Source organism: Pongo abelii, chromosome 5 (assembly GCF_028885655.2).
Source record: "Pongo abelii isolate AG06213 chromosome 5, NHGRI_mPonAbe1-v2.0_pri, whole genome shotgun sequence".
In the NCBI taxonomy this organism is placed as follows: Eukaryota; Metazoa; Chordata; class Mammalia; order Primates; family Hominidae; genus Pongo; species Pongo abelii.
Window position 1 is genome coordinate 43485298 of NC_071990.2, and position 26583 is coordinate 43511880.

The window sequence follows — 26583 nt, forward strand, 5'->3', positions numbered from 1 at the left end:
GAGGGAGATCTGAATGGCTCTCCACAGTATCCACTACACTTCCAAAAACCAAATGGATAAAATCTAATCTTCTTAGCACTGCACACAAGATCCTTCATGATCTTGCACACGCCCGCCCCAGCCTCATCTCATGCTGTCTTCTCAGCCTGGAAGTCTCTTTCATCCTCTGCCCTGGCCCCACTTGTCTGTTGGCAAACTTCTACTAATTCTACTAATTCCTCAAATTCCAGTTGAACGTACCTCCTCCAAGAAGCCTTCCCTGACTACTCTTGCAGACTCAATGATCCTTCCTCCCAATGTAGTGATTAGAACCATGGACTCCAGAGCCAGGGATTGAATTCCAGCTCTGCCACTTGCTAGCTGTGTAACCCAATGCATATTACTTAACCTCTCTGTATCTTAGTTTCCCCATCTATAAAACAAGGGATAACAGTAGTACTCTTACCTCATAGGGTTGTCATCAGGATTAAAGGAATTAATATATGTAAAGTTAGAGTAGTGTCTGGCAGAAGTAAATAACTGCTGCAATTGTTGTTGTTGTTGTTATTATTGAGACAGAGTCTCGCTCTGTCATCCAGGCTGGCGCGCAGTAGCATAATCACGGCTCATTGCAGTGTTGACCTCCTGGGCTCAAGAAATCCTCCTCGCTCAGCCTCCCGAGTAGCTGGGACTGCAGGTGCACACCACCACATCCAACTAATTTTTAAATTTTTTGTACAGATGAAGACTCACTATGTTGCCCAGGCCGGTCTTGAACTCTCGGGCTCAAGCGATCCTGCTGCCTTGGTCTCCCAAAGTGTTGGGATTATAGGTGTGAGCCATTGCACGTGGCCCATTGTTGTTGTTATTATTATTGAAGTTGCTCTGTATGCATTTGTTGAAGGCATTAAGGAAGGAAAGAACTGGCTGGGCACAATGGCTCATGCCTGTAATCCCAGCACTTTGGGAGGCCAAGGTGGGCAGATGGCTTTGAGCTCAGGAATTCAAGACCAGCCTGGGGAACATGGTGAAACCCCGTCTCTACAAAAAATACAAAAATTAGCCGGGGATAGTGGCTCATGCCTGTAGTCTCAAATATTTGGGAGGCTGAGGCTGGAGAATCGCTTGAGTCCAGGAAGCAGAGGTTGCAATGAACTGAGACTGTGCCACTGCACTCCAGCCTGGGCAGCAGAGTGAGACCCTGTCTCAAAAAAAAAAAAAAAAAAAAAAAAAAGAAGGAAGAAACTGAAAGAGACAGGCGGCATGCAGAGTTTGTTGTTCAAGGAATGTTGGAATGTTGAGTTGTTGAGTAACCCAACATGTCAGAAGGGGAGTAATGGCCTTATGGGTCCATGTTGGGAAGATGTTTTGATGCTACAGTAAAAGAGTGTGCATCTTATTTGGTAAGCAGTAAAAACCAATGGCAGAGTTTGTCCACAAATGAAAGAAAGGGCCAAAGAAAGAGAGACACAGATTGAGCCAAAAGATAAAGGCATATAGGTGGTGAGGTGAGAATTACACATGATGGGTGGTGGGTGCGAGTGTAGGATGGTCCCAGAAGAAGAGGTGGGTGATGCGGACGTATGGGAGGTACAGGAGAGAGGGATGAGTTTAGAGGAAGGCGATATAAACATATAGAGGATGGAGTGGGGAATCAGGCCAGACTGATGGGTCAGGTGAAGAATTTTAGGCATGCTGGGAGTGGGGAAGATAAAGGGTGATGGAGACAGGTGAGTTTTATGGGAACAGGTAAGGAGTGATGGGGCTGTGCTGGGAGATGGAGTCAAGTGAGTGGCAGAGAGCTGTAAGGAGAACCTGAGAGCTGGAGCGGGACAGCCAGAGAGTCCCACGGCTGGAGGAGAGCGGAGCGGGGACGTCGGAACGTGATGTCAGAGGAGGAGCCGTGATGTCAGAGCGGGCGGCGGGCGGTGATGTCAGGGCTGGTGCTGATGCTGGCGGCGCGGTGCATTGTGGGCAGCTCCCCGCTCTGCCGCTGCCGCCGCCGTCGCCCAAGGAGGATCGGGGCCGGGCCGGGCCGGGATGGTCCAGGTCGGAAGGCCGCCGCCGCCGGAGGGAGCGGGTCACCCAACGCCGCACTGAGCCGCCCCCGCCCCGCCCCGGCCCCGGGGGATGCGCCGCCCCGAGCCGCTGCCTCCGCCGCCGCCGCAGCCGCAGCCGCAGCGGGCACAGAGCAGGTGAGACGGGGCGGGGCGGGCCGGGGTCGGGGCGGGGGCTCCTTCGTGGGTTCAGGGGGCTCTGCCTGGCTCGTCTCCCAGCGCAGCCTTCTTGGGCTCCCCTCCGCGCTGCTGTCGCCGCCCGCTGGGCTGGGACGCTGGCCTACACCGCCTGGGCCGCGCCGAGGCCTGGAGCCGCTCCCTGTCCCCAGCACACAGACCTCCCTCCCCAACCCGTCCTCCAGGCACTTTGCTCCTCCCCACTCACCTCCGTCCCCTGTCCCCATGGCTTCACCCCTGGCTCTCCTGTCATCCCTGACGAATCATTCGGCTGTCTCCGTAACCTCCCTCCCTGTCCTCAGTCCCTCCATGCCTCCCACCTGCCTTCTTACCTACTTCCTCACCCCCTTGACTGTGCCCAGAGATCCCTCCCATGGTCCTATCTCTTCCTTGCCTGTCATCATTCTCTCTCACGGGTCTCCATCCTACCCACCCCCTCCTCTGATCCTGTCGCTCCTCATCCCTGCCATTCCCCTCTGCCTCCCTCCACACCTCTTTCACCTGTTCCCATCACCGCTCGCTAGTCTCCATCACCTCTCCTTACCTGGGCTCCCAGATTCCCACACACACCTGCTGACACCTTGCAGAGTTACACATCAACACTTGTATTCACAGGCCATGATGAGCTCCCACCAGTTCCACATACCCCTGTGTACCATCACTGGTCCCACATGCTCTCACCTGCACTCTCTGACAGATATTCATACAAAGTCCTGCATAAGCCCTTGCCTTCACTATGCCCCCATGCCCCCATGTGCACATAGGAGCCTGAGGCGGCAGTAACAGGGCAGCCAAGTTTCTCATGTTTGTATCATCCAACCCAGTCTCAGCTGAGCATAGTCCTCAGACACAGAGAGAAGGAGGGTGGAGAGGGAGAAGCAGGTAACCCTCATTTATCTTCCTGGCTCCACTCTTCCTTCTCTTGCCTCATCTGTTTCTTTTTGGTTTGCTCATCTATAAAATGGGAGTAGGACACAAATTTTCCTTATCAACCTAACAGATCCACTGTCCCAGGACTGGAAAGCCCACCAGAGTTCACCCAGTTCAGCTTCCGAAGGCCCCCTCCCACCAGTTGAATTGCTTCTTCAGTCTTGTCCTCAACCTGTCTCCTTCATCTTTATTCTAGAACCCCCATCCCTACCTCTCCCTTCATCCTGCCATTGCCCTCACTGCCCTTCAAATTCCTGATGCCCCATATCCCACTTTGGCAGAAGGAGGGAAGTCCTGATGCTCTGAAGTTATAAGAAATCCTTATAACTTCACTTATTTCTTCACTTGAAGAAAGAGAAAAGGAGTGGCAGCATCCCTCCCCATGAAGATCCCTTCTCCATATGTCCACCATGGCACATCATGAATTGGAAGGTGGTTTCCACACCTCCATGTCCCACCCTGTCCCCTATGGCAGGATGTCTAGATGCAGAAGCCCTGGGAAGTTATTTCATCCCAAGGAAAGGTGGGTTTATGTAGTTTCTACCCCATCTATAGATCTCTTTAGCCACCTTCCTCCCCCGACCCGCAACCCCTAAACCCCAGCCTAAGTAACTTCCCTCTTTCTCTATTTGTGACTCTCCAGGGTCGTTGTGAGGGCACGGTAGTGTGCTTCTAAAAACTGTGAGGGAAAGAGAAGAGGAAAATATCCTGGTTCCAAATCCTGTCCTGGGTTGGCAGAAATCTCAGAAAGTCAGGTCTTCTGGCCCCTTGCCTACACATATGCACATCACACACAGACAGACACAAAACACACACAAGCACACACAGATACAGAGATACATGTAGAAAAGCACACAGACACACAGAAAAGATAGACAAAGAAAGACACACAAAGACACATACACACACAGAAGGATACATGCACAGATGCACACACAGACATACATACACGCACACATGGGCATTTCTCCGGTAACATGTGCCTGTCTTTCCCAACCCCTGCCGTTGGGAAACTCTCCCTGATATCCAACTTCTACCTGTCCTAATTCGAGGAGAGATGTGTTCTTTCTTGTTGATTCCTAAGCAGACACAGAAAGGTGTGGTCAGAGGCTCTCTCACCCCATGCCCACCCAGACCTGCTGTTTCCTTTCACTCCTCCTGCCTCCTGCTAGGCCCCTCCCATTTTCCTGCCCTCCCCAATTCAGCCCACCTCTGTCCCTCTGGAGTGGCCACAAGGCTGCTGTCCATCTGAAATCCATATCTTGAGTCCATCACCTGTGTTCACCCCATCTCTCATATCCTGACCTCCCAACCCCATGGCTGTGTCAGTGGGTTCAGCTCACCCTGAGAAAGGTGTATGACTCTCAGCATCTCCATCCCCATCCTCCTCAGTTAACACCACCCTCAAGGGGCTTTAGTGCCTCCCCTCATTTTCTTGATTACCACGTCTCCCAGGGCTGATTAGCAGGTCATTTTGGTGTGGGTGTCCCATGGGTCACCCCTTGGGTAGCAGGTCTTCCCTTTTCAGTAAGCCTCTGTTGCACAGCTCCATGGACATTTTGTGGCACAGGGACTCCCCTAAGGGGGAGCCAAAGCCCAGGCCTCCCCTACAAGGGAAAGGGTCCCAGTCTGGTATGCCCCCTTGGTCAGTAAGTCTTCCTGGCATCAGTTAGCATATGTCTCTTTCCCCTCGGCCTGTTCACTGTCATTTTCCTCTTCTTCATTGGTCAACATGTGTGTCCTGTTGCTGATTTTAAACATCTCTAGTTTGTAGTCTGTATCTCCCTTGCACTGGCCTTTATACAATCTTTCCCCTGGTAACTCCTGGAGCATCTGTCCAGTGGGGCCAGGAAGAATGCAGGGCAGGAGTGGAGCTCCTCTCCTCCATATCTGCCAGGTGGTCCTGGGTCCGAAGCCCGCCCTCACAGCCCCTCCTCACTCCCCTAGGTAGATGGCCCCCTCAGGGCAGGCCCTGCGGACACCCCTCCCTCTGGCTGGCGGATGCAGTGCCTAGCGGCCGCCCTTAAGGACGAAACCAACATGAGTGGGGGAGGGGAGCAGGCCGACATCCTGCCGGCCAACTACGTGGTCAAGGATCGCTGGAAAGTGGTGAGTGAGTGACCCGGCGGGACAGAGGGAGGGTAGCGGGGAGGGAGGCGAGGACCTGGAGACTTGTTAAAACCGGTGCCCTCCGCTCCCCTACCCTAAGAGGGAGGTGTCTCTAAGCTCATTTGCATACTGCTTGCAGGTCATTATTTTTGCCAACACGTGTGGACAATAGCTTTCTCCCAGTGCCCTCTCTCCAGCCCCGCCCTCTCTCACCCCTCTCCCCGCTAGGTCACGTTGGTCAGGCCAAGCCCGGAACAACTCCTGGTTGGATGTCTGGGCAGGAGCTGCAGAGGCCAGTGTGGGGAGGAGGAAGAGGGGTGGGGGAGGGAGCTTTTTCTCTGACGGACCTTGGAGAAGGGCAGTGGACGAGCATGTGTCCCTCCGCTTCCGCAGAGGACGGAAAGGCTTGGGTTTGGGGAAAGAGGCCCTGTAGGCTGCTCCCGCCGCACCCGCACTCCATCTTCTCCATCCAGCCTCCTCCCCTCGCCGGGTCCTGCGGCAGGTGCAGCACGGCGAGACTCCATCTCCCGGCGTGCCCTGCTCCTCCAGCCCCGGGCTTCGGGCCGCTCAGCCTGCCGGGAGTTGTAGTCTCAGCCTCCTCGGGAGCCGGGCCTGCCTGGGAGGGGGCGCGTGAGGGCTGGGGGAATGATAGTATTTGGGGAGCGAGACCTACTGTACATCACCTCCCTTTTTTCCGTCACTTAATAGCGCTCTGGTGTCCTCGTATCATTGTGGGGGCAGGATAATGTGGGGCGGACTGTGGGCGGCAGTGTGGGGGAACCCGTGTATGAGCCTGTGGGACTGCACTGGAGTGGGGAGCCAGGGGGAGGGGAGGGAGAACAACAGAGGTCAGGTACACTCCGAGTCGTGTGTGTGTGCGCGCGTGTGTGTGCGTGTGTGTTTGGCGCGTGTGCGCGCCCGCGTGCTTTAGTGGTGGGGAGGCTCAGCTCACGGGAGTGCGGGGTTGGAGAGGAGGGTGAGGCCCGGGTGCAGGCGGGTCTCCACGGCAACAGCCACCGGCCGTGCAGGTCCCCTGGAAGCCTAGAAAGAGGCAACGGTGGCGACGTTTTCAGAGATGTCTCTGGGACTCGGGGTTGGGAGTGGAAGGGGTGAAGAGGAGGAGACTTCTAGGGGTCTCCAAGGGATGAGGAAAGGGGCTGTTTATGTCCCTGAGGGGGGACTTCCTGAGAGGGAGAGTACAGAAATCGGGGGAGGAAGAGCCAGGGCGGTAAGAAAAGGAACGAGGGTCTGGCAAAGAGAGGAGTGTTCCTCCGAAACCTCGGGGCCCCTGGCACCGGAGCTTAGTTTCTGGCAGATTGGAGGCAGAATGACATTTGCACCGAAGTGGTGAGGAAAAGACAGTTTTTACACACATGTTGAGTTTAGGCTGGAACTTTTTTGTGATTTCTGAGGGAAGGAGTAGAAGATGAGTGGGGAGCAAAATGGAGCAGGGAGCTGGGGGGAGGGCAAGCATGCCGACCTCTCCTCACCTCCGACCCCCACCCCTGGAGTGTTAGAGAGGGTGAGGGGCCACATGCTTCCCTTCAGCCTCTTCCCAGTGAGGATGGCACTGAGGTGGGAGGCAGAGCTCAAGAACCAAGGCAAACTGCCCATAGATCTCGGTGGCCAGAAGAAAAAGGGGGTCAGTGGCACTAGATGTGGCATTTAAAAATAAATACATGGACCAGGCATGGTGGCCCATACCTGTAATCCTAGCACTTTGGGAGGTTGAGGTGGGAGGATCACTTGGGGTCACGAGTTCGAGACCAGGCTGGCCAACACGGTGAAACCTCATCTCTACTAAAAATACAAAAATTAGCCGGGCATGGCGGTGGGCGCCTGTAATCCCAGCTAGCCAGGAGGCTGAGGCAGGAGAATCACTTGAACCTGGGAGGCAGAGGTTGCAGTGAACTGAGATCATGCCATTGCACCCCAACCTGGGTGACAGAGCAAGACTCCTCCTCTAAGTAAGTAAATAAATCCTGAATACTTGGCAGGCTGAGGCAGGAGGATCGCTTGAGCCCAGAAGTTCAAATCCAGCTGGCCAACCTGTCTCTAAAAACATAAAATAATAACATCTTATTCATCTTGAGGGGTGCTTCTCAGAATCAGAATAGTAAACAATAATAGTAATAATGACTTAGTATTTGTTTTGAGCATTCACTGTTGCTAGGCATTGTGCAAAATGCCTTATGTGCATTATCTCAAGAACTTACCAAGTAGATTTGTATTCCCATTTATTAATCCCACTTCACAGGTGTGGAGACTGAGGAAATTTCTTAGCTAATTTGCCAAATTTCCATGACTAGTAGGTGGGGCCAGGTCTGTCTGACAAGAATCAGCCCATCCAAGAATCAGGACCACTGAGCCGAAGAAACCTTTGTGACCAATTCTAGTCCAACTCTCTTCATTTCACAGAGGAGGAAGAGTGGAGGCTCAGAGAGTTTAAGAAACTCACCCCAGGTCACCCAGAGCTGGCCAAGAAACCAAGTCTCCTTCCTCCCAAGGACCAGTGCTGATCCTATTGTGTCATATTTCTCCTCTAGTTTAGGGAGGTCCTTCAGCAGGGGCTGAGATCATGTAAAATTTATCAGGAGTGGAGAAAAGGGAGATTGAGAGAACATTCCTATTACTGGACTGTGGGCAGGGCCACATTGTGACTTTCATGGGCCCCTTCCTCCATAAGAAAGTACTTAAAATTGTATTTTATGACTGCATTGGTATAAAGAGGAATATATTAATATTATACATTAGATTGTTCTCTTTGACCTAAAGGTTCATTTTTTTTCCCCTGATGATTTTTTTTTTAATTTTATTTTTTTGAGACAGGGTCTCACTCTGTCGCCCAGGCTGGAGTGCAGTGATGAGATCTCGGCTCACTGCAACCTCTGCCTCCCAGATTCAAGCAATTCTTATGCCTCAGCCTCTTGAGTAGTTGGGATTACAGGCACCCGCCACCACACCCGGCTAATTTTTGTATTTTTAGTAGAGATGGGGTTTCACCATGTTAGCCAGGCTGATCTCAAACTCCTGACCTCAAGTCATCCACCCACCTCAGCCTCTCAAAGTACTGGGATTACAGGCGTGAGGCACCATGCCTGGCCTCCCTTATGATTTTAAAAGAAATTAAAACATTTTCATGGACCCCCTAAAGGTATCAGGGGCCTAGTCACTGTGTCTCATGGATAAGTCAGCCCTAGCTGTGGTGCAAGGGAGAAGGGATGTTGGTGGAGTGGGTGGTGAAGATACCCAGTTCCCTGTTTTATGGAGGTTCCATAATGGGTGGGGGGTGGGTGGGGAAGGAGGGGTGTAAAGAAGGAGAAATAGGTTCTGCTGGGAAATGAAGGTGGTAGAGAAATACCCCAGGGCACCCTGGGAAATTGGGAAGTAGGTGTCATAAATGTCTTGGCTGTCCCGAGCCTTCCTGACTTATCTCTAGCAATGATTTCGGAGCCTGGCAGATCTGGGCTTGAATCTCAGCACTCACACTTTTTAATGTTGATGGGTCCACAGTTTCTGTAACATTATGGATTCTGCATTTGATTGCCTGGGTTTAAATGAAACCTGCCTGGCTTTGCTTTTTTTTTTTTTTTTTTTTTTGAGACGGAGTTTCTCTCTTGTTGCCCAGGCTGGCGTGCAATGGCGTGATCTCGGTTCACTGCAGCCTCCGCCTCCCAGGTTCAAGTGATTCTCCTGCTTCAGCATCCCAGGTAGCTGGGATTACAGGCGCCCGCCACCACGCCCCACTAAAGTTTTGTAGTTTTAAATAGAGACGGGGTTTCGCCATGTTGGCCAGGCTGGGCTCAAACTCCTGGCCTCAGGTGATCCACCCAATTCAGCCTCCCAAAGTGTTGGGGTTACAGGCGGGAGCCACTGCGCCTGGACCTGGCTTTGCTATTAACTAGCAGTGTGATGTGGGGCAAGGTATTGCATTTCCCGTGCCTCAGTTTTCCTTCTGTGCAAAATGGGGAATCACATGACCTTCCTCACCTGTGTTGCCAGGAGCCTTTGGGGATTAACTGAGATGACATCTGTGAGACCAAGATTCGGTTTTCCCCTCCCCTTTGCCCTTTCCTCTGTTCTCGCACAAGCAAACCATAAAGGAATCTAGAAGATATTCGCATCTCCCCAGAGTTTAAAGTACCCCAGAGGCAGACATGCCGTTGTTTCCCGTTAGTCTGAGTCTGTCCCCTCCTGGCTCTGAAATCCTGCCTTAAAATTTCGTCTCTAAGAGAAAGGAACTCTGGTTTCTCACTGTTCTTCCTCCTTCCTCTTTCCCTGTCTCCTTCCCAGACACAAGCACCTTGAAGTTCCCATCCAGCATTCTGCTTCTTTTCCATATCTTCCCTTCCTGCTCCTGTCTCTTTCTGGAGTGAGTTTAATGGTAACCTGGGAACTCCCAGCCCTTCCGCTCCGCCTGGTCTTCCTCCCTCCATTCCTCAGTGTCAACCACCACTAAACAATCACAAGGCATGTGGGTGCTGAACAGACATTCGGGGCGGGCTCAGAGATGCAGGAGGCTGAGCGGCCAGAGTCTGCAGGTTGATCAGAGTCACAAGCCAGCAGGACAGAATGAGGATTTGGGAAGGTGCACAGAGCGGACAGGCCCCCACTGAGGCAGCTCCCCGAGGGGGTGAGCATCAAGCTCTCCATCCTTCTTTCTTTTTCTTTTTTCAGTGGACCTCCTCTGAGGTCATGTACATCTTTCTTAAACCAAACCAGTCTCAGCTTGGAACTCGGCACCTTCTCCCTGCTCCCCATGCCTGCCAGCAGAGCCCTCACCCTCCAGGACCCCCGGGCCTCTGAGCTGAAATGATTTTGAGCCCCTCCCCAGAACTCAGCTTTGCTCGGCTCCCTGCCAGCTCTTCCTTCACTTTATTGCGGTTCTCCTCCCCGCCTTTCTCACGCCTGCTTTGGGAGGCCGGAGGGGGAAGACGAGAGGATCAGACCGCTGCTCCATTCCCTCCAGGCGCCGGTCCCACCACGCTTCGACAGTGCCCCCTGCCCTGGAGAGGAGGCTCATCCTCGTTGTGGGCATCTGACCAGGGACCTAGGGAGTGATGTGACGTGAACTTCGGCAGTGAGCATGGGCCGCGAACATCCTTTGCTGAATCCCCTTTTGCCCACATACTCTCTCCTTCTTGTGACTCTTGGGTGGCTGCCAACCCCAGGAAGTGCCGGCTTCCCCAGGGGATCAATCCGCCCTGAGGCTGGGAGGTCCTGGAATTGGTTTTCCTTCTGGATAGGGGTCGCTCAGTCTACACAGGGGATGGGGGAACATGATATTTGTTGTCCTTCTAGAGAAGAAAAGGTCAAGGGCGGCCCAGTGTCTCCTCAGAATCCTACATTAGGCTTTCTCCATGTCTATATGGGGTCACAGGTCTTTTACCCTTTCCTGACATCTGGCTATGTGTGTGTGTGTATGTGTGTGTGTGTGTGTGTGTGTGTGTGTGTGTGTGTGTGTGTATGGTTGCTCAGGAGCTGAGCTGTCTGTCCCAGGGCACTAGGAGAGGAGGGGGGGTGCTAATGGTGTGGGGCAAAGAAGAGAGACATGAGGTTCTCCCCTTCAAAGATGCCCCCTTCTGGCCGGGCACAGTGGCTCACGCCTGTAATCCCAGCACTTTGGGAGGCCGAGGCAGCTGGATCACCTGAGGTCAGGAGTTTGAGACCAGCCTGGCCAACATGGTGAAACCCTGTCTCTACAAAAAATTAGGAGGGCATGGTGGCGTGCACCTGTAGTCCCAGCTACTCAGGAGACTGAGGCATGAGAATTGCTTGAACATGGGAGGCGGAGGTTGCAGTGAGCCGAGATTGCACCACTGCACTCCAGCCTGGGCAACAAAGTGAGACTCCGTCTCAAAAAAAAAAAAAAAAAGATACCCCCCTTCCCCACCAATGAAGGATGCAACCAAGCAGCAGGTGGGATGAGGAGCTGTTCAACCTGATCCCTGAGCACCCCCTATCCCCTCATCTTCATAGCTGAAAAAGATCGGGGGCGGGGGCTTTGGTGAGATCTACGAGGCCATGGACCTGCTGACCAGGGAGAATGTGGCCCTCAAGGTGGAGTCAGCCCAGCAGCCCAAGCAGGTCCTCAAGATGGAGGTGGCCGTGCTCAAGAAGTTGCAAGGTTCGGGCCTCGGGCAGGGGGATGGGAAGGAAGAGATGATGAAGCCAGGGGCTAAGAGAGGTGATGAGATCAGAAGCTGGGGTGAGGGAGGAGATGTCGTGTGGTAGAGGGAAGAGGGGATGGAGCCAGGAGCTAAGGGGGAGGTGACGGAGCCAGAGTCTAAGAGAGATGGGACCGGAGTCTAAGAGAGTGATGGGGCAGGAGGCCGGGTTGGTGATCAAGGAAGTGATGGAGCTGGAGTCTAGGAGACATGATGAGGCTAGGGCCAGGGAGGTGGCAAGAGAGGTGCTCACCGGGCCAGCACTGGAGGGACCAGGAATCAAGAGTGCACTAGGAACCCATCTTAGGGTTGGAAATGAGGAAGAAAGAGTAAGAGCTGGAAGACCTATGTCTGTGCCCCTCAGGGAAGGACCATGTGTGCAGGTTCATTGGCTGTGGCAGGAACGAGAAGTTTAACTATGTAGTGATGCAGCTCCAGGTGAGTCCCCGTGGCCCATCCTTGCTCCCGTCTCTAAGAGCTTGGGCTGTGACTCCAGGGTAGGGGAAGGGAAGGGAGACTGTGGCCCTGGGAGAGGGGAGTGGGCACAACCCTTTGGGGTGAGGCTGGGAAGAGTATCACAATGGTGGTGTCTGGGATGACAGCTGAGGGTGAGTCTACCCCCCACCTCCACCCCCACACAGGGCCGGAACCTGGCCGACCTGCGCCGCAGCCAACCGCGAGGCACCTTCACGCTGAGCACCACGTTGCGGTTGGGCAAGCAGATCTTGGAGTCCATCGAGGCCATCCACTCTGTGGGCTTCCTGCACCGTGACATCAAGCCTGTGAGCACTGCCCCCACACGCCTCTCTGTTCCCTCCTCCAGAACACACCCCCAATTCTTTCCCTGGGTCTCCTGGTTTCTCCTCTGCAACCATGGTTGGGACTTGTGATGGGACAGGCTCTTCTCCCCAAGCCCTTCCTGCTCTCTTTCCCAGGCCCCATCTCTTCCTCTCCCCTGCTCCCCAGGAGCATGCACCCCTGCCTGCCCCTCAGCCATGCCCAGGCCTCTCCTCTGTTCTTCCCTTCTGGTCCTTATCCCTTGCCCCTGACCTGACAGTTCTGGAACCTAGGAAGGTGAAGGGGCTGGGAAAGGATGGAGGGATCGAGGGAAGGGGACTGACGGGCTGGGGCTTGGCAAGGAGTTCCAAGTAGCTGATTTTGTGGCATCTTGAATATTTGTGCTAGGAAAAAATCTCCAACTTAAAGAGATGAAAACTGAGGCCCAGAAAGTTTAGTTGAAAGGCGCAAGGCCACCCAGCAGGCCTGCTGCCTTAGGCAGCCACACCAGTTACACCAAATCACATTGCCTTGCTGGGGAGTCTCAAAAATGTGGAGCCAGACAGACGTGGCTGAGTCACCACTTGCTGTGTAATCTCAGAGATGCTTCTTAAGCTCTTTGACCTTTAGTTTCCTCATCTCTAAAATGGGGATGATCACACCTGCTCCTCAGATGAGAGGCTGTGACCTGGTGCACACACGTGAATACTGACGTTTCCTTGCGGGCGAGCGAATGTGGGGCTGAAGGCCCTTCATCAGCTGCAGAGCTGTTTCTTGGTGCCCCTTGAGGTGGCCCAGCTGGGGTTGGGGCCCCCAGGGCTCACAGCTGCTGTCTCCCCCAGTCAAACTTTGCCATGGGCAGGCTGCCCTCCACCTACAGGAAGTGCTATATGCTGGACTTCGGGCTGGCCCGGCAGTACACCAACACCACGGGGGATGTGCGGCCCGTGAGTACCGTCGGGGCGGGGAGGACAGTGGAGGACTCCCCCCTACTCCCAGATCTGGGGACCCTTCACCCACTTTTCTTACAGCTGCCTAAGCTGGCCTGGTCTTGTGTTCAGTACCAGCGCCACCCAGCTCTGGGGTCCACACTCGGCCTGTCCCCTCTCTCCGTTAGCCTGTACTCTTGGGGGATGCCACATCCATACCTTGTGATTTTCCTGCCCACTCTGGGCAGGGAGCAGGGTCAGCAGGCGGGTTTAGGACTGGAAAGTTAGAGAGCAGGCCCACCTCCCCAGCCAGGGGAGGTGGTCAGGGTGAAGAGTTAGACTTGGTGGCAGGGTTGAGAGGTGGCTGAGGTGAGGGCATAGCGGGTGACGTTCTCGGTGGTCTCCCTTCTGCAGCCTCGGAATGTGGCTGGGTTTCGAGGAACTGTTCGCTATGCCTCGGTCAATGCCCATAAGAACCGGGTGAGTGGCAAAGCCCGGGATGCGGGATGTGGAGGTGAGAGGGGCAAGGTCGGGGTGCAGTGTGCTGCTGGGGAGGGGTGGGGAGAGGAGAGTGGGGCAGGGGCTGCAATCTGCCACCCCAGAGACCCTGGGCTGGAGGAAGGCCCCTCTGTGGCAGACTCAGCGTCCCCTTCATCATTTGTTTCGGGAACCCCATCCTCTCTGTTCTCACTACAGACCCCTGTCGGGTGAGGAAGCACACACGGTAGTTTTGGCTGTGGGACTCTGTGGGTGTTGGAGGGTTGGGGATGGAGCTGTGGCCTCAGGGAGACCCCAGTTCTGTCCTTAGGGGCCTGGGTGTCAGGCCTCCCTGACAGATGCCCCTCAGAGAAGGGTCAGCCGCCCATTCCCAGGGAAGGACCTGAGAGCTGCAGGTGACTCCCTCCCCCCACCTCCAGGAGATGGGCCGCCACGATGACCTGTGGTCCCTCTTCTACATGCTGGTGGAGTTTGCGGTGGGCCAGCTGCCCTGGAGGAAGATCAAGGACAAGGTGAGCCCCAGGCAGCTGGGTCTGAGGTGGCAGAAGGGGTGTCAGGGCAGCTGGGACTCCATCTCCCTGTGGCCTCTTGCCTCCAGGAACAGGTAGGGATGATCAAGGAGAAGTATGAGCACCGGATGCTGCTGAAGCACATGCCGTCAGAGTTCCACCTCTTCCTGGACCACATTGCCAGCCTCGACTACTTCACCAAGCCCGACTACCAGGTAGGAGCCTGCTACCCTGCCCCTGCTCCCTAGACACCACTCTGTGGGTGACTGTCCCCCAGCAGACCTCACTCCTGCTGAGGCTCCGTGGCCCTGCCTTGTCCCCAAGCCTCTCCCTTTGGTCTTCTAACTGCACTAAAGGTATGTATACTCTTGTAAACTAGTCACAGCCAAGATTTATCAAGAGCTTACCCTGTTCTCAGTGCTTTTCATATGTTAACTCATTTAAGCTTCCAACCTTTGATGATAATGAATGCTCCTTATATTATTATTCCAGCTCTTTTTTTTTTTTTAAAGACAGAGTCTTGCTCTGTCATCCAGGCTGGAGTGCAGGGGCATGATCTCTGTTCACTGCAACCTCTGCCTCCCGGGTTCAAGCAATTCTCCTGCCTCAGCCTCCCGAGTAGCTGGGACTACAGGCACGTGCCACCATGCCCGGCTAATTTTTGTATTTTTAGTTGAGATGGGGTTTCACCATGTTGGCCAGGTGAACTCGAGTTCCTGATCTTTTGATCCACCTGCCTCGGCCTCCCAAGGTGCCGGGATTACAGGTGTGAGCCACTGTGCCCAGCCCCAGCTCTTAACAATTAATGAAGCTGGCTGGTGCGGTGGCTCACACCTGTAATCCCAGCACTTTGGGAGGCCGAGGCGGGCAGATCACTTGAGGTCAGGAGTTCAAGACCAGCCTGGCCAGCATGGTGAAACCCTGTTTCTACTAAAAATACAAAAATTAGCTGGGTGTGGTGGTGGGTACCTGTAATCCCAGCTACTCAGTGGGCTAAAGTGTAAGAATTGCTTGAACTTGGGAGGTGGAGGTTGCAATGAGCTAAGATTAAACCACAGCACTCCTGCCTGGGTGACAGAGCAAGACTCCATCTCAAACAAACAAATAAACAAAAACAATTAATGAAGCCAAATGCTTTTAAGTACTTACACGAAAACTCTGCGGGAGGCAAGTGGGATGATCATGCCCATTTCATAGATGAGGGAACTGAGGCCCGATATTGTGGTTAGGAGCAGGGCTGGGCTCAGGCACATCTTCTGACTCCGAGTCCAGTGCTCTTTCCAAGCCTCCATCACCACACCCCATGGGACCCACTGACCCTGGTCAGAGAATGGGGGAAACATCAGCAGTGTTCTGCCTGGGATCCACTATGCGCCAGGCACGATGCTGCATACTGTAGGAGCAGAGACAGCCTCAGGCACACAGGATGCACTCAATTAAGTGGGTGCTGTCAGCAGAGAGAACCTGTCCTGTGCTCTGGAGACAGCCAAGCCAGAAGTGGAGTGTTCTGGGGACCTCAGAGGGTCTATAGCTGTCTGCCATCTCCTGAACCCAGAGCCTGGCAGAGATGCCCCCGATCTTGGCTTGGCCTCATGGGATCTCCAAGGCCACACAGCTTCGAGCACCCCCCAGGCTGGGGCCCTGTGCTGGCTGCTAGGGATGCAGAGTTGACAGATAGGCATGTGGACAATTCAAACTGATGCACTGTGCCCTGTAGGGCAACTGTATGGTGGAGAGAATTTACGGTGAAGAGAAGGGAAGCTGCAGAGAGGAGAGGATGAGTGGGAGGGGCGCCCCAGCAGAGGGGCAGTCTGTGCAGAAGCAGCACCCCATGCGTGGGTTTGGAAACTCCCAGTGGTTTAGGGTTGCTGACATGGTGGAAATGGCAGAGGAGGTTTGGAGATGGTAACCAGGGGACAGATCTCAGAGGGTTCATGTCCAGTCAGTGGGGCTTAATCCAAGATGATAATTTGCATGTTGATTTGCATATCATGTGCATGTTTTCATTTAAAATCAATGTGCCCTTCTCCTTCCAATGCCCCCTCCAGGCCCGTTCCTGTCCTAGAAAGTCCCTGTCTTCCCCCTATGATCCCAGCAACTGCCCCTTCCTCCTGGCTAGCCCCGGGGTCACCTCTCTGTCCTCCCGTCACCCTCACCCCCTGCAGTTGATCATGTCGGTGTTTGAGAACAGCATGAAGGAGCGCGGCATTGCCGAGAATGAGGCCTTTGACTGGGAGAAGGCAGGCACCGATGCCCTCCTGTCCACGAGCACCTCTACCCCGCCCCAGCAGAACACCCGGCAGACGGCAGCCATGTTTGGGTGAGTCTCAGGAAGGCCAGCCACCAGCTCCTGCCTGGAGCTGTTACCTAAGAGGGCAGGCGGTCCTCTCCTCTCCTGTCTTCCTACCTGGACACACTTGGCTGTCTTTCCTATCTTTAGTGGAGTTCTGGGACTTTGGGAAACTCTGCCACATCTCCACCCTCAATCTGAGCATAGAGTGGGCATCTTCCTCATTTGGAGTTTTTGACCTTAGTGGGTCCCTGGGGGAGCAGGGAACCCTAAGTGAAATTACCTGAGCCCCACAGTTTATCTCTTTCTTATCATTCATATGCATGAATTTAACGGCCTTGTCTTGAGGCCATATACCTGAAAGTTACAGCGCCTGCCCTCAAAGCACTCTCAGCTGAGTCTGGGATGTTTGAAATCGATGGGTCAGAATTTCAGAACCATGTGACAGGCACAAAGACAGAGGTGGTTGAGGGAGGAGCTGGAGTTAGAAGGGGCTCTCCACCCAGCCCCAGGAGCAAGCCAAGGAGAGAAGTGGGCAGGGGCTTCAGGGGACACATTTAGGAAGGAGACTTAACAGGACTTGGTAGCACATTACAGTGCCCAGTTCCATACAGACATTGCTTAAAGAACTCGAAAGTTTAATCATCAAAGAAGATTAAATAAAAAAAAATTTTAAGTGTATATTCAGGGCAACTTCAATCTATGCTCCCAGACTGCAAAATAATAATAAAAGAAAACTAAATTTAAAAGGAACTCCAAAGTGATTCTCCTTTTTAGACCCATACCTGGGTCTAAAGGAAGCCAGACAGTGAACGCCAATGGAAATCTGGCAGGTCCTTGAACGACAGCAGGATCCGTTAAGTCAACAGAGCTAGATGGCTACATCTCCTTGTGGCCCCTGCCAACTTGAGGGTGGTCTGGTCTCAGAGGCTTTGTGGGCCAGCAATGGTAATGGGCCTAGGGACACTCTCACCCCTGACAGGACTGCCTCTGTGCCCGCTCCTGGGGGTGGTCTCCAGGTCTGTGCTGGTAGGAGAGGGCCACGGAAGGAGAGGGCACCCCCGCCAGCCTTGCCCATGGCTCCCTCCTGTCCTCTCCAGGGTGGTCAATGTGACGCCAGTGCCCGGGGACCTGCTCCGGGAGAACACCGAGGATGTGCTACAGGGAGAGCACCTGAGTGACCAGGAGAATGCACCCCCAATTCTGCCCGGGAGGCCCTCTGAGGGGCTGGGCCCCAGTCCCCACCTTGTCCCCCACCCCGGGGGTCCTGAGGCTGAAGTCTGGGAGGAGACAGATGTCAACCGGAACAAACTCCGGATCAACATCGGCAAAGTAACTGCAGCCAGGGCGAAGGGCGTGGGTGGCCTTTTCTCTCACCCCCGATTCCCAGTCTTGGGCCCCCGCCCTGTTCCTCCTGAGCACCCTGTCCCCAGCCATCTGCCTGCTTGCCCTGCCTCTGTTTCCCAGTCCCTCCCCGCACTAGCCTCACTGTGTCTTCCATCATCATCATCCTCTGTCTCCTTCACCCTGAGGAGACCATCCGCCCACAGCCGCCTCATCAGCCCCAGCTCATGGCACTCCCCTCTCCTGCAGAGCCCCTGTGTGGAGGAGGAACAGAGCCGAGGCATGGGGGTCCCCAGTTCCCCGGTGCGTGCCCCCCCAGACTCCCCCACAACCCCAGTCCGTTCTCTGCGCTACCGGAGGGTGAACAGCCCTGAGTCAGAAAGGCTGTCCACGGCGGACGGGCGAGTGGAGCTACCTGAGAGGAGGTGGGTCTGGGGCCAGGGGCATGGTTGGGGCCCAAGGCCCCGTCCGCCTTCACGTGGCTGGTCTGGAGGAAAAGTTAGATGTGTCGCGGAGGTGGGCAGACCCTGGGAAGTGCTGAGAGGGTTATACTTGGGCCTGGGGTCAGACTCAGTTGGGGCCAGAGACGGCCTGGGAGAGCCAGTGGGGGATCCAGAGAGGTCCTGGCTCATGCCAGGAAAGGGAATTGGGGGAGTGCAGGCTGCAGGAGGGACAGGCGGGACGCCTGGGCCCAGGAAGGGTGAGGGGTGTGTTGGTTGGTGGGTGTGTGTGCTTCCAGAATCTCTTCTCCTAGAGACTAATTATAGACGCTTCAAGTGCAGCTGAGGTAGGCTCTCTTCAGCTTTGGGGGAGGGGGCCTGGGAATTGCTGGAAGAGAGAGCAGGGCAAGTTTTGGGGGTTAGGGCTGAAGGATCTGAAGTCACAGAGGGGAGGGAACCAGCGGGAACCTAGTTGGGGAAAAGGAGCGTTGAGAAGCTAGGTGAGCCTTTAGGAGGTGAAGATGGGAGGGTGGGAGAATGGTCTATTGACCTCGGATGGTGAGTGGACAACAGGGGCCAGGGGCCAGGGCCCGGTCCCCACCTGTGCTGGTGGTGGGTGGGACAACATCAGGTGGGGAGGCCCCTGAGAGATGTTTCCATCTTCCCTTGGCTTCTGAGTGGGACTTCACTCCACAGTAGGACTGGGGCCTTCTCTGCACCAGAAAAGGGATCTCTTCCAAAGACCCAGTCCTGGGGATAGGAGGGGTATCCTTTCTGGCATCCACTCCATGTGTCTCCTCGTGAGCAACCTCAGTCCTTACACACTCACACAGGTTGGCTTACCTGGGACTGAAGACCACCATTTTCGTCTGTGGTAGCCTGGAGTCCCTCTCCCTGGAGACGGAGAAATGAGGAAAGGCAGTTTGGAAAGGGATATGAGTGGAGAAAAGAGGTGGGAAATGCCCTGAATGAGACAGTCCTGAAGGGCTGCCTGCTTTTAGGGAACAAGAAGCAAACTGGTTTGGCTCACAGTGAACCCCAGTTGCAGGGATGGTAGAGAAAGTTGAGGGCTGAACAGGATATCATAGACAGCAGAGGGTCTGGATGGGCTCTGGGGCACTTGGGAGCAGGAGACAGTACAAAGCAGTTGGGATTTGGATTTCACACCCCACTGCCTCCTGTCTCCAACTGTCCGTCTGAGCTCCCACTATGCACACACATGCAAACACACACACACACACACACACACACACACACACACAAAGCACCACTAGCCCTGAGCCTTCTTTGGCACCCTTTTTCCCCTTTACATCCATCAAAACAAACTGTGCCTCAGAAAGGAAATGATAACAGCCATTTACATGGGAGCATAAATATAAGACCCTAGGTGGCCTCTCTCAAGGATGTTTTATTTAAGTCTTTATTAACAAGTCAATGAAAATATTGTGCACAGTCAGATTGGGCAGGTCCCACGTAGGCTGGGGCGGTAGTATTTTAAGAAAGCCGGTTTAAGAAAGGCGGTTCTGATCTGCACCCCTGCCTCTGCAGCTGAAGAGCCATTGAACCATAGGCTCGATGCTGGGGGAGAATGAAAGTCAGCCCCCTGCTCACAGCCTGAACGTGAGGGAGTGGCACAAACCCCAGATAGGTTAGGCCTCCGTGGTAGCTCTCAGTGGGGTACCCTGGCATTTGAGAGAGGGCAATTCTTGTGTAGCATCCCCCCCCCCCCCACACTATTGTACAGTCAGAAATATCCTCCTCTTGGGGCTGGCATGGCCCCAAGTTGAGAAGCTCTGAAAGTAATGTGAGATTCACAGCACAGTTCACAATAACAAGGCTGGGAACAGTGGCTCATGCCTGTAATCCCAGCACTTTGGGAGGCCAAGGTTGGTGGATCACCTGAGGTCAGGAGTTTGAGACTGGCCTGGCCAACATGGTGAAACCCCATCTCTACTAAAAATACAAAAATTAGCGAGGCGTGGTGGTGTGCACCTGTAAGCGCAGGTACTCAGGAGGCTGAGGCAGGAGAATAGCTTGAACCTGGGAGGTGGAGGTTACAGTGAGCCAAGATCATGCTACTGCACTCCAGTCTGGGTGACAGAGATTCTGTCTCAAAAAAAAAAAAAGATAACGACAGAAGAGATGTCCCAAGGCAGGATCAATGCCCTTGGGGTAAAGTCAGATGGGACCCAGGCCCTGCCCAGCAGAGCTCACAGTCTCTTGGGGAGACAGATTATGTGACAGACATGAGGTTCACCCTGTGATGAGAGAGAGATACAACGCACTAATTCTTGCAGGATGGGAAAGGCAGGCTACCTGCCCAGGGTGACAGCCAACCTGTATCAGACAGCAAAGGGTAGAAGGACAGGCTGTGTGTGGGGAGAGGTCCTGTGGGGAGAGGCTACATTGCGGGTGGGCCGTAAGGGTGGAATCTGAGATGGGGCTGGTGAGGGAAATGGGGAGACAGCAGTAGTCAGCCTGTGAGAGGCCTTGAGTGTAAACCAAGGAATGTGGACTTTGTTGTTGGGGCCAGGGAGTCACTGGAGTTTGTTGAGCTGGGACTAACAAGGTCATCTTGGGGGTGATGAAACCAGCCAGGCAGGCCTGGAGGGTGATGGCAGAGGAGGCTGGAAAGCCCTCTGTAAACTCAAGGGCCAGTTGGGTGTGTTTGCCTGGAAGCAGCAGGAAGCAGCCACTGGCAGGTGTGAGCACTGGAGAGGCAAGAGCAAAGCTTGCCTGAGGAAGATTAGCTTCCCTAGGGTGGCCCAGGAGAGAGCGTTCCTTGCACAGAAACCTGAGTTTATTTTCTGCTTGTTTGTATTCCTGGAGCACGGTAAGCATTCAAAAACATTTGTTGAATGAATGAATGAATGAATGAACAAACTAATTAACAAACGAACTAACAAAGCCTTGATAGGAAGTGAGGTTGGAGGGTGACAACCTAGAGGTAACTGGCCTGGCTCAGGATGGGAGGGGTACTGTGGTCAGGAGGTTTTGGGAGTCACGCCCCACCCTGCCGCTGGCGTGGGGTCCTTGGGGGTCCAGTGGGGCCAGGCATTGAGCCCCATGAGGGGTGGCTTTGCAGGTCACGGATGGATCTGCCTGGCTCGCCCTCGCGCCAGGCCTGCTCCTCTCAGCCAGCCCAGATGCTGTCAGTGGACACAGGCCACGCTGACCGACAGGCCAGCGGCCGCATGGACGTGTCAGCCTCTGTGGAGCAGGAGGCCCTGAGCAACGCCTTCCGCTCGGTGCCACTGGCTGAGGAGGAGGACTTCGACAGCAAAGAGTGGGTCATCATCGACAAGGAGACGGAGCTCAAGGACTTCCCTCCAGGGGCTGAGCCCAGCACGTCGGGCACCACGGACGAGGAGCCCGAGGAGCTGCGGCCACTGCCCGAGGAGGGCGAAGAGCGGCGGCGGCTGGGGGCAGAGCCCACTGTCCGGCCCCGGGGACGCAGCATGCAGGCGCTGGCGGAGGAGGACCTGCAGCATTTGCCACCCCAGCCCCTGCCACCCCAGCTGAGCCAGGCCGATGGCCGTTCTGAGATGTCACAGCCCCCCACGCCTGGCAGCCCTTCCCACTCGCCCCTGCACTCGGGACCCCGCCCTCGACGGAGAGAGTCGGACCCCACAGGCCCACAGAGACAGGTAAGGTTGGGCTTGCACCCCACTCCCCATCTCCAGATGCCCAGAGTCCTGATGTGTAGGCCTGGGGTGCTCCACGTGTGCTGGCACTACTGACCAGTAAGCCAGCAGTCACAGGGCCGTGATGGAGATAGACAGGCTTAAGGGTCTGAAACCATGTTTGGGGGGCAGGCAAGACTCCCCAGAGGAAGTGCCCTCTCAGTTCTGAGTTGAGTCTGGCACTATGAGCAGTGAAGCCAAGTGACAAGGCAGGAGAAAGGCCTCGCAGGCCACAGGCACAGTGTTTTGCACAGGCCGGGAGGGGGCGACCTGAGAACACTGAGCTGATGGCACGCTGCAGCAGACAAGGCTGTGAGGTCAGCCCTGGGCCCTGCCACGGAGGGCCTTGGGGCTATGCTAAGGGGTCGGGACTTGATGCTGCAGGTTTGGTGAGCCACTGAAGGCTTTTAAACAGGAGTGCAACATGATTACATTGGTACTGTTGAATGATCCTTAGGCTGCTGTGTGGAAAATGGATTGAAATGGCATGAAATGAGATGCAGGCAGGCCACGTGGCAGGCAGTGGCAAGAGAGTGTCCCAGTGGCTTGGGCTGAGGCGGGGCTGTGGATGTGACGCAAGGTGGATAGTGCCAAGGGTGTTGGGGATAGGCCAAGAGGGCTGTGATGGAGTGGGGGCCAGGGCGTCTCATGTCTCAGCTGATGCCCTGAGTGGTTTTGAAGGGAGTGAGAATTCAGATTTAAATATAATGATCTGACCACTGCGGTGGCTCAGGCCTGTAATCCCAGCACTTTGGGAGGTCAAGGTGGGCGGATCACCTGAGGTCAGGAGTTCAAGACCAGCCTAGCCAACATGGTGAAACCCCATCTTTACTAAAAATACAAAAAATTAGCTGGGTGTGGTGGTGCCTGCCTGTAATCCCAGCTACTTGGGAGGCTGAGGCATGAGAATTGATTGAACCCAAGAGGCAGAGGTTGCACTGAGCCAAGATTGTGCCATTGCACTCCAGCCTGGGTGACAGAGCGAGACTCTGACTCAAAATAAAATAAAATAAATACAATGACCTCATGGAATCTAAGGGATGTCCACGTGTAGGCACCTGAGGCTCAGGAGAAGGATCTCGCCTGGAAATACAGATTTCGGGGTTTGGGAAACCATGGGAATGGGTGATGTTACCCAAGAGGACTGTGCAGGGTGTGGAACCCAAAAGTGAGGGCGGAAGCTGAGAGGTGCTCACATCTAGGGGGGATGAGAGGAGAAGGAGCTCTGCATGATGAGTGAGAGGGAGAGGTCGGAGCATGGGACGAGCATGGGGAAGGAGGTCCCCGAAATCAGGGCAGGAGAGGTCTGGAGGGCAGCAGGGAGGAGTGGGAAGTGGTTCCCATGAGCAGGGCAGGCTTCATGGAGGAGGTGAGTTCTGAGAGCCAGGTGGATGGCCGTGGGGAGGAGTGGAGCCAAGGCAAGAGAGACTATAGTTGAGCACAGGGACAGGTGTGTTGGGTGTCCCGGGAGAGCCCAGTCTGGCTGCAATGGCACCTCCTTGTGTGGGAGGACTGAGGAACAAGGCTGGAAGGGCAGGGAGGGGCCAGATGGTGGTCAAATTGCAAAATGTCTCATGATATTTAGGTTATTCTGACAAGGACAGGGTGTCAGAACAGGCAGAGAGCCACCGGCCTGACCAGGATTTGCTGTGTGGGACAGAGGCTGACCTCTAACCTGGGAAATGGAGGAAAACTTCAAATGGGGTCCATGAACCCACAGAGGGGCTGGGGAGAGTCATGGAGGGGATGCCGGAAGGGGCTCAGGGGCTGTGCCGCGTTCCACATAGTGGTCCCACGTTGGGGGCGTACACTCTAGGTGGCTCTGGGAGGTGCCCAGGTGTTGGGCCAGGGGCCAGTTCTACCACTTGCTCAGATTGGGAGGCCTTGCCTGGGATCACATGGTTGCCCTGGGAAAAGCAGCTGTGGGCAGGAGTGTATTCAGACCCCATCCCTATCTAGAGGTCCCTTCTAGAAGAGAGGACCTCTGAGCTGTGATCCTGGGGAGTATGCATCCTGGCCTTGCCTGGACACTGGAAACTGGGGGCTCAAAAAGTGGGGCCCGTGAGTCCTCACCCAGAGAGGCACTAGCTGGCCTGAGTTGGAGGCGCAGCCCTGGCAGACCTGGCAGTCACGTGGGCTGGCACCACTGTGTTGTAACTAACCATTGCTCCCACCACACCCAGCACCAGGCAGCAGGAGAGGGAGCAAAATGTGTTTGGGGTCCTTGCTCCGCTCCCATTTATTCATCCACACTCACTGAGTATTTACCGTGTGCCACGTACCACAGGCATCAGAGGTGACTTGCACAATAGGTTGTACCGGCAGGAAGTGCAGAGTCTAGGGAGGGTGACAGACAGTGTCAAGAGAGAGCCCAGAATTAAAGTCGGGAGACTGAGGTCTGGACCCGGCTCTGCCGTTCCCTTCCCAGTGACTGAGGGCCAGTCAGTGTCTCTTTCTGGGTCGCCAGGTGAGGGAGCTGAGGTTCTTCTGAGGTTCATCTCTAAAGTTTTTCTTACCTGCAGATTCCTACCTGTGTCCTGGGACTCATCCTCACTTTGGGGAATTCTGGCCAAGGGGTGGGGAGAGAGATTTGGTGGGGTGGGGAAGCACAGGCTGATTCTGGAATCAGTCAGTCTCAGGCTCGGGTCCTGCTTGTGACAGGGACAGGCACTACCTGTGTGGGGGTGAGGTGTTTGTGGGCCTCGGGTTCCCCACAGTGTACAGAATCGAGGTTGGTTAGTATTCTGCCCCTGTGCATGTGCGTTTGTGTCAGCAGAGCTCGAGTTGTGCGCTGGTGGATGGATGCGTCCACACATGTGTGCCTGCATGTGGGTGCACACGTTATTGCATTTGTGTAGAATATGCAGCAGGTCTGCAAGTGTGTACAGAACCACAGATGCCTAGAATGTCAAAGCATTTCTATTGATGATAACAATTGGAGTAATAATTCTAATAACGACAACAATAGTTAGCACTGTCCTAAGCACTTTCATGTTTACATGTATATTTTTCACAACAACACTATGAACAGGGAATCCTGATTTTAAAAGTAAGAAAACTAAGACTCAGAGAAGCAAAGTTTTTAGCCCAGCTGGTGACCACCAGCTGGTAAGTGTTAGCACTGGGACTTAAACCCAGGCAGCTCGTTCTGAGATCTGAGCTCTGAGCCATTCCGTCTGAGGTCTGTGAATTTTTTTTTTTTTTTTTTTTTTTTTTTTTTTTTTGAGACGGAGTTTTGCTCTTGTTGCCCAGGATGGAGTGCAATGGCATGATCTCGGCTCACTGCAACCTCCGCCTCCCAGGTTCAAGCAATTCTCCTGCCTCAGGCTCCCGAGAAGCTGGGATTACAGGCATGCACCACCACCACGCCCGGCTAATTTTGTATTTTTAGTAGAGACAGGGTTTCTCCATGTTGCGGCTGGTCTTGAACTCCTGACCTCAGGTGATCTGCCTGCCTCGGCCTCCCAAAGTGCTGGGATTACAGGCGTGAGCCACCGCGCCCAGCCTGAGGTCTGTGAGTTTAACAGAAAACATACAGGCCAGAGAGAGCAGATGGTTTGTGCAGGATCAGAGAGAGCCTGGAGCATGCGTGTGTGTGTGTGTGTGTGTGTGTGTGTGTGTGTGTGTGTGTGTGTGTGTTTGTGTTCTGTGCATACCCACTGTCTGGGCCATGTCAGCGGGTGTGCCTATGGGCATGTCAGCGTGCAGGGCAGCCTCTGTGTGTGTCTCTGGATGAACATATGGGTTACAACATGTTTTGCCAAGTACTTCAGGACAGTGGGGTGAAGCAGAGATCTTCCTTCATCAAGGGTAGAGGAGCAGGGAGAAATGGACTGGCCTATTTTTTTCTTCTGTCTTTGGGCTGGCCTGAAGGAAGTGGTGAGCCCAGCCTGGGCCTATGGCAGGACCTCCCAAATCTGGCTGCTTCCTAGAATCACAGTTTTTGGGACTCTCCACCCACAGGTGGAGATTGTGCGGCTCAGGGCAGGCAGGAAGTCTCTGCTGAATTCCCTCTTTCTCACCACCTTTTTGGAGGCGCCCTCTCTAGACCTACCTCAATTTTCTCAGTGCCTGATGTGTGAACTTCCTCATAACACCAATCATTTAAACTATGAGCACCTACAACTCTGTCACCTGCACATGTGGGGAACCGGGAGGGAAACAGTGTGAAAGCAGGCACAATTTTAAAGTATCTATTGTTCTTTGGTGATGGTGGGTATTTTTGTTTTTGTTTTTTTTCTTTTTTCACACCTGGCTTTCTTCTCAAGGAAATTTAAGGTGCAAATTAGGAGTTGCGGGAAAAGCTAGGGCAAGGGTGAAGCAGGCTAGCAAGTGTGTAATTTGGGGGAGGGCTGTTTGCCTGCCTTTACCGGTTGTCTCTGACCGATAGCACAGCAGGTCAGCATGCGCTGAGTACACAGACACTGCCCGGCAGCCACCAAAGCATTTCCCTGCCACGTGCTGTACAGTGTGCTAGGGGCTGGGGGACAAAGACGAATAAAGCTGCCCAGTCCTGCCCTTTTGGAGCTCAAGGTCACAAGCGGTGGGGTGGAGACGCAAAGGTCTAGAAAGATGTTTACAATCCAGGTCCATCAGGGAGGTAACAGAGCACTCTTATCTGCCAGAAGCTGGGAGCTTGCAGGGGAGGGAGCTGGAGCGGTCTCACAGAGGTGATATTTCAACTGGTGTTGAAG

General features: G+C 54.4%; 1 protein-coding gene across 7 annotated transcripts in view; it reads left to right on the plus strand.

Annotated features, from left to right (window-relative positions):
* Positions 1-1946: 1946 nt before the first annotated feature.
* Positions 1947-26583, plus strand: part of TTBK1 (tau tubulin kinase 1) — a 45330-nt gene continuing 20693 nt past the window's right edge. For 5 of the 7 annotated variants that reach the window (XR_010140496.1, XR_010140494.1, XR_010140495.1 and 2 more), the window contains exons 1-12: positions 1959-2174; positions 5091-5252; positions 11232-11379; positions 11784-11857; positions 12061-12201; positions 13039-13143; positions 13540-13605; positions 14043-14135; positions 14222-14347; positions 16298-16452; positions 17523-18191; positions 21292-21853. Coding sequence is in view for 4 of the 7 variants with exons in the window: in XM_063725248.1 (XP_063581318.1) it covers positions 5145-5252; positions 11232-11379; positions 11784-11857; positions 12061-12201; positions 13039-13143; positions 13540-13605; positions 14043-14135; positions 14222-14347; positions 16298-16452; positions 17523-18191; positions 21292-21853 (2247 nt within the window). In the remaining 3 variants the exon portion in view is untranslated. Of the gene's footprint in view, positions 2175-5090; positions 5253-11231; positions 11380-11783; positions 11858-12060; positions 12202-13038; positions 13144-13539; positions 13606-14042; positions 14136-14221; positions 14348-16297; positions 16453-17522; positions 18192-21291; positions 21854-26583 lie in introns of all 7 variants that reach the window. The other 2 variants (XM_002816919.6, XM_063725250.1) reach the window with 2 other exon arrangements.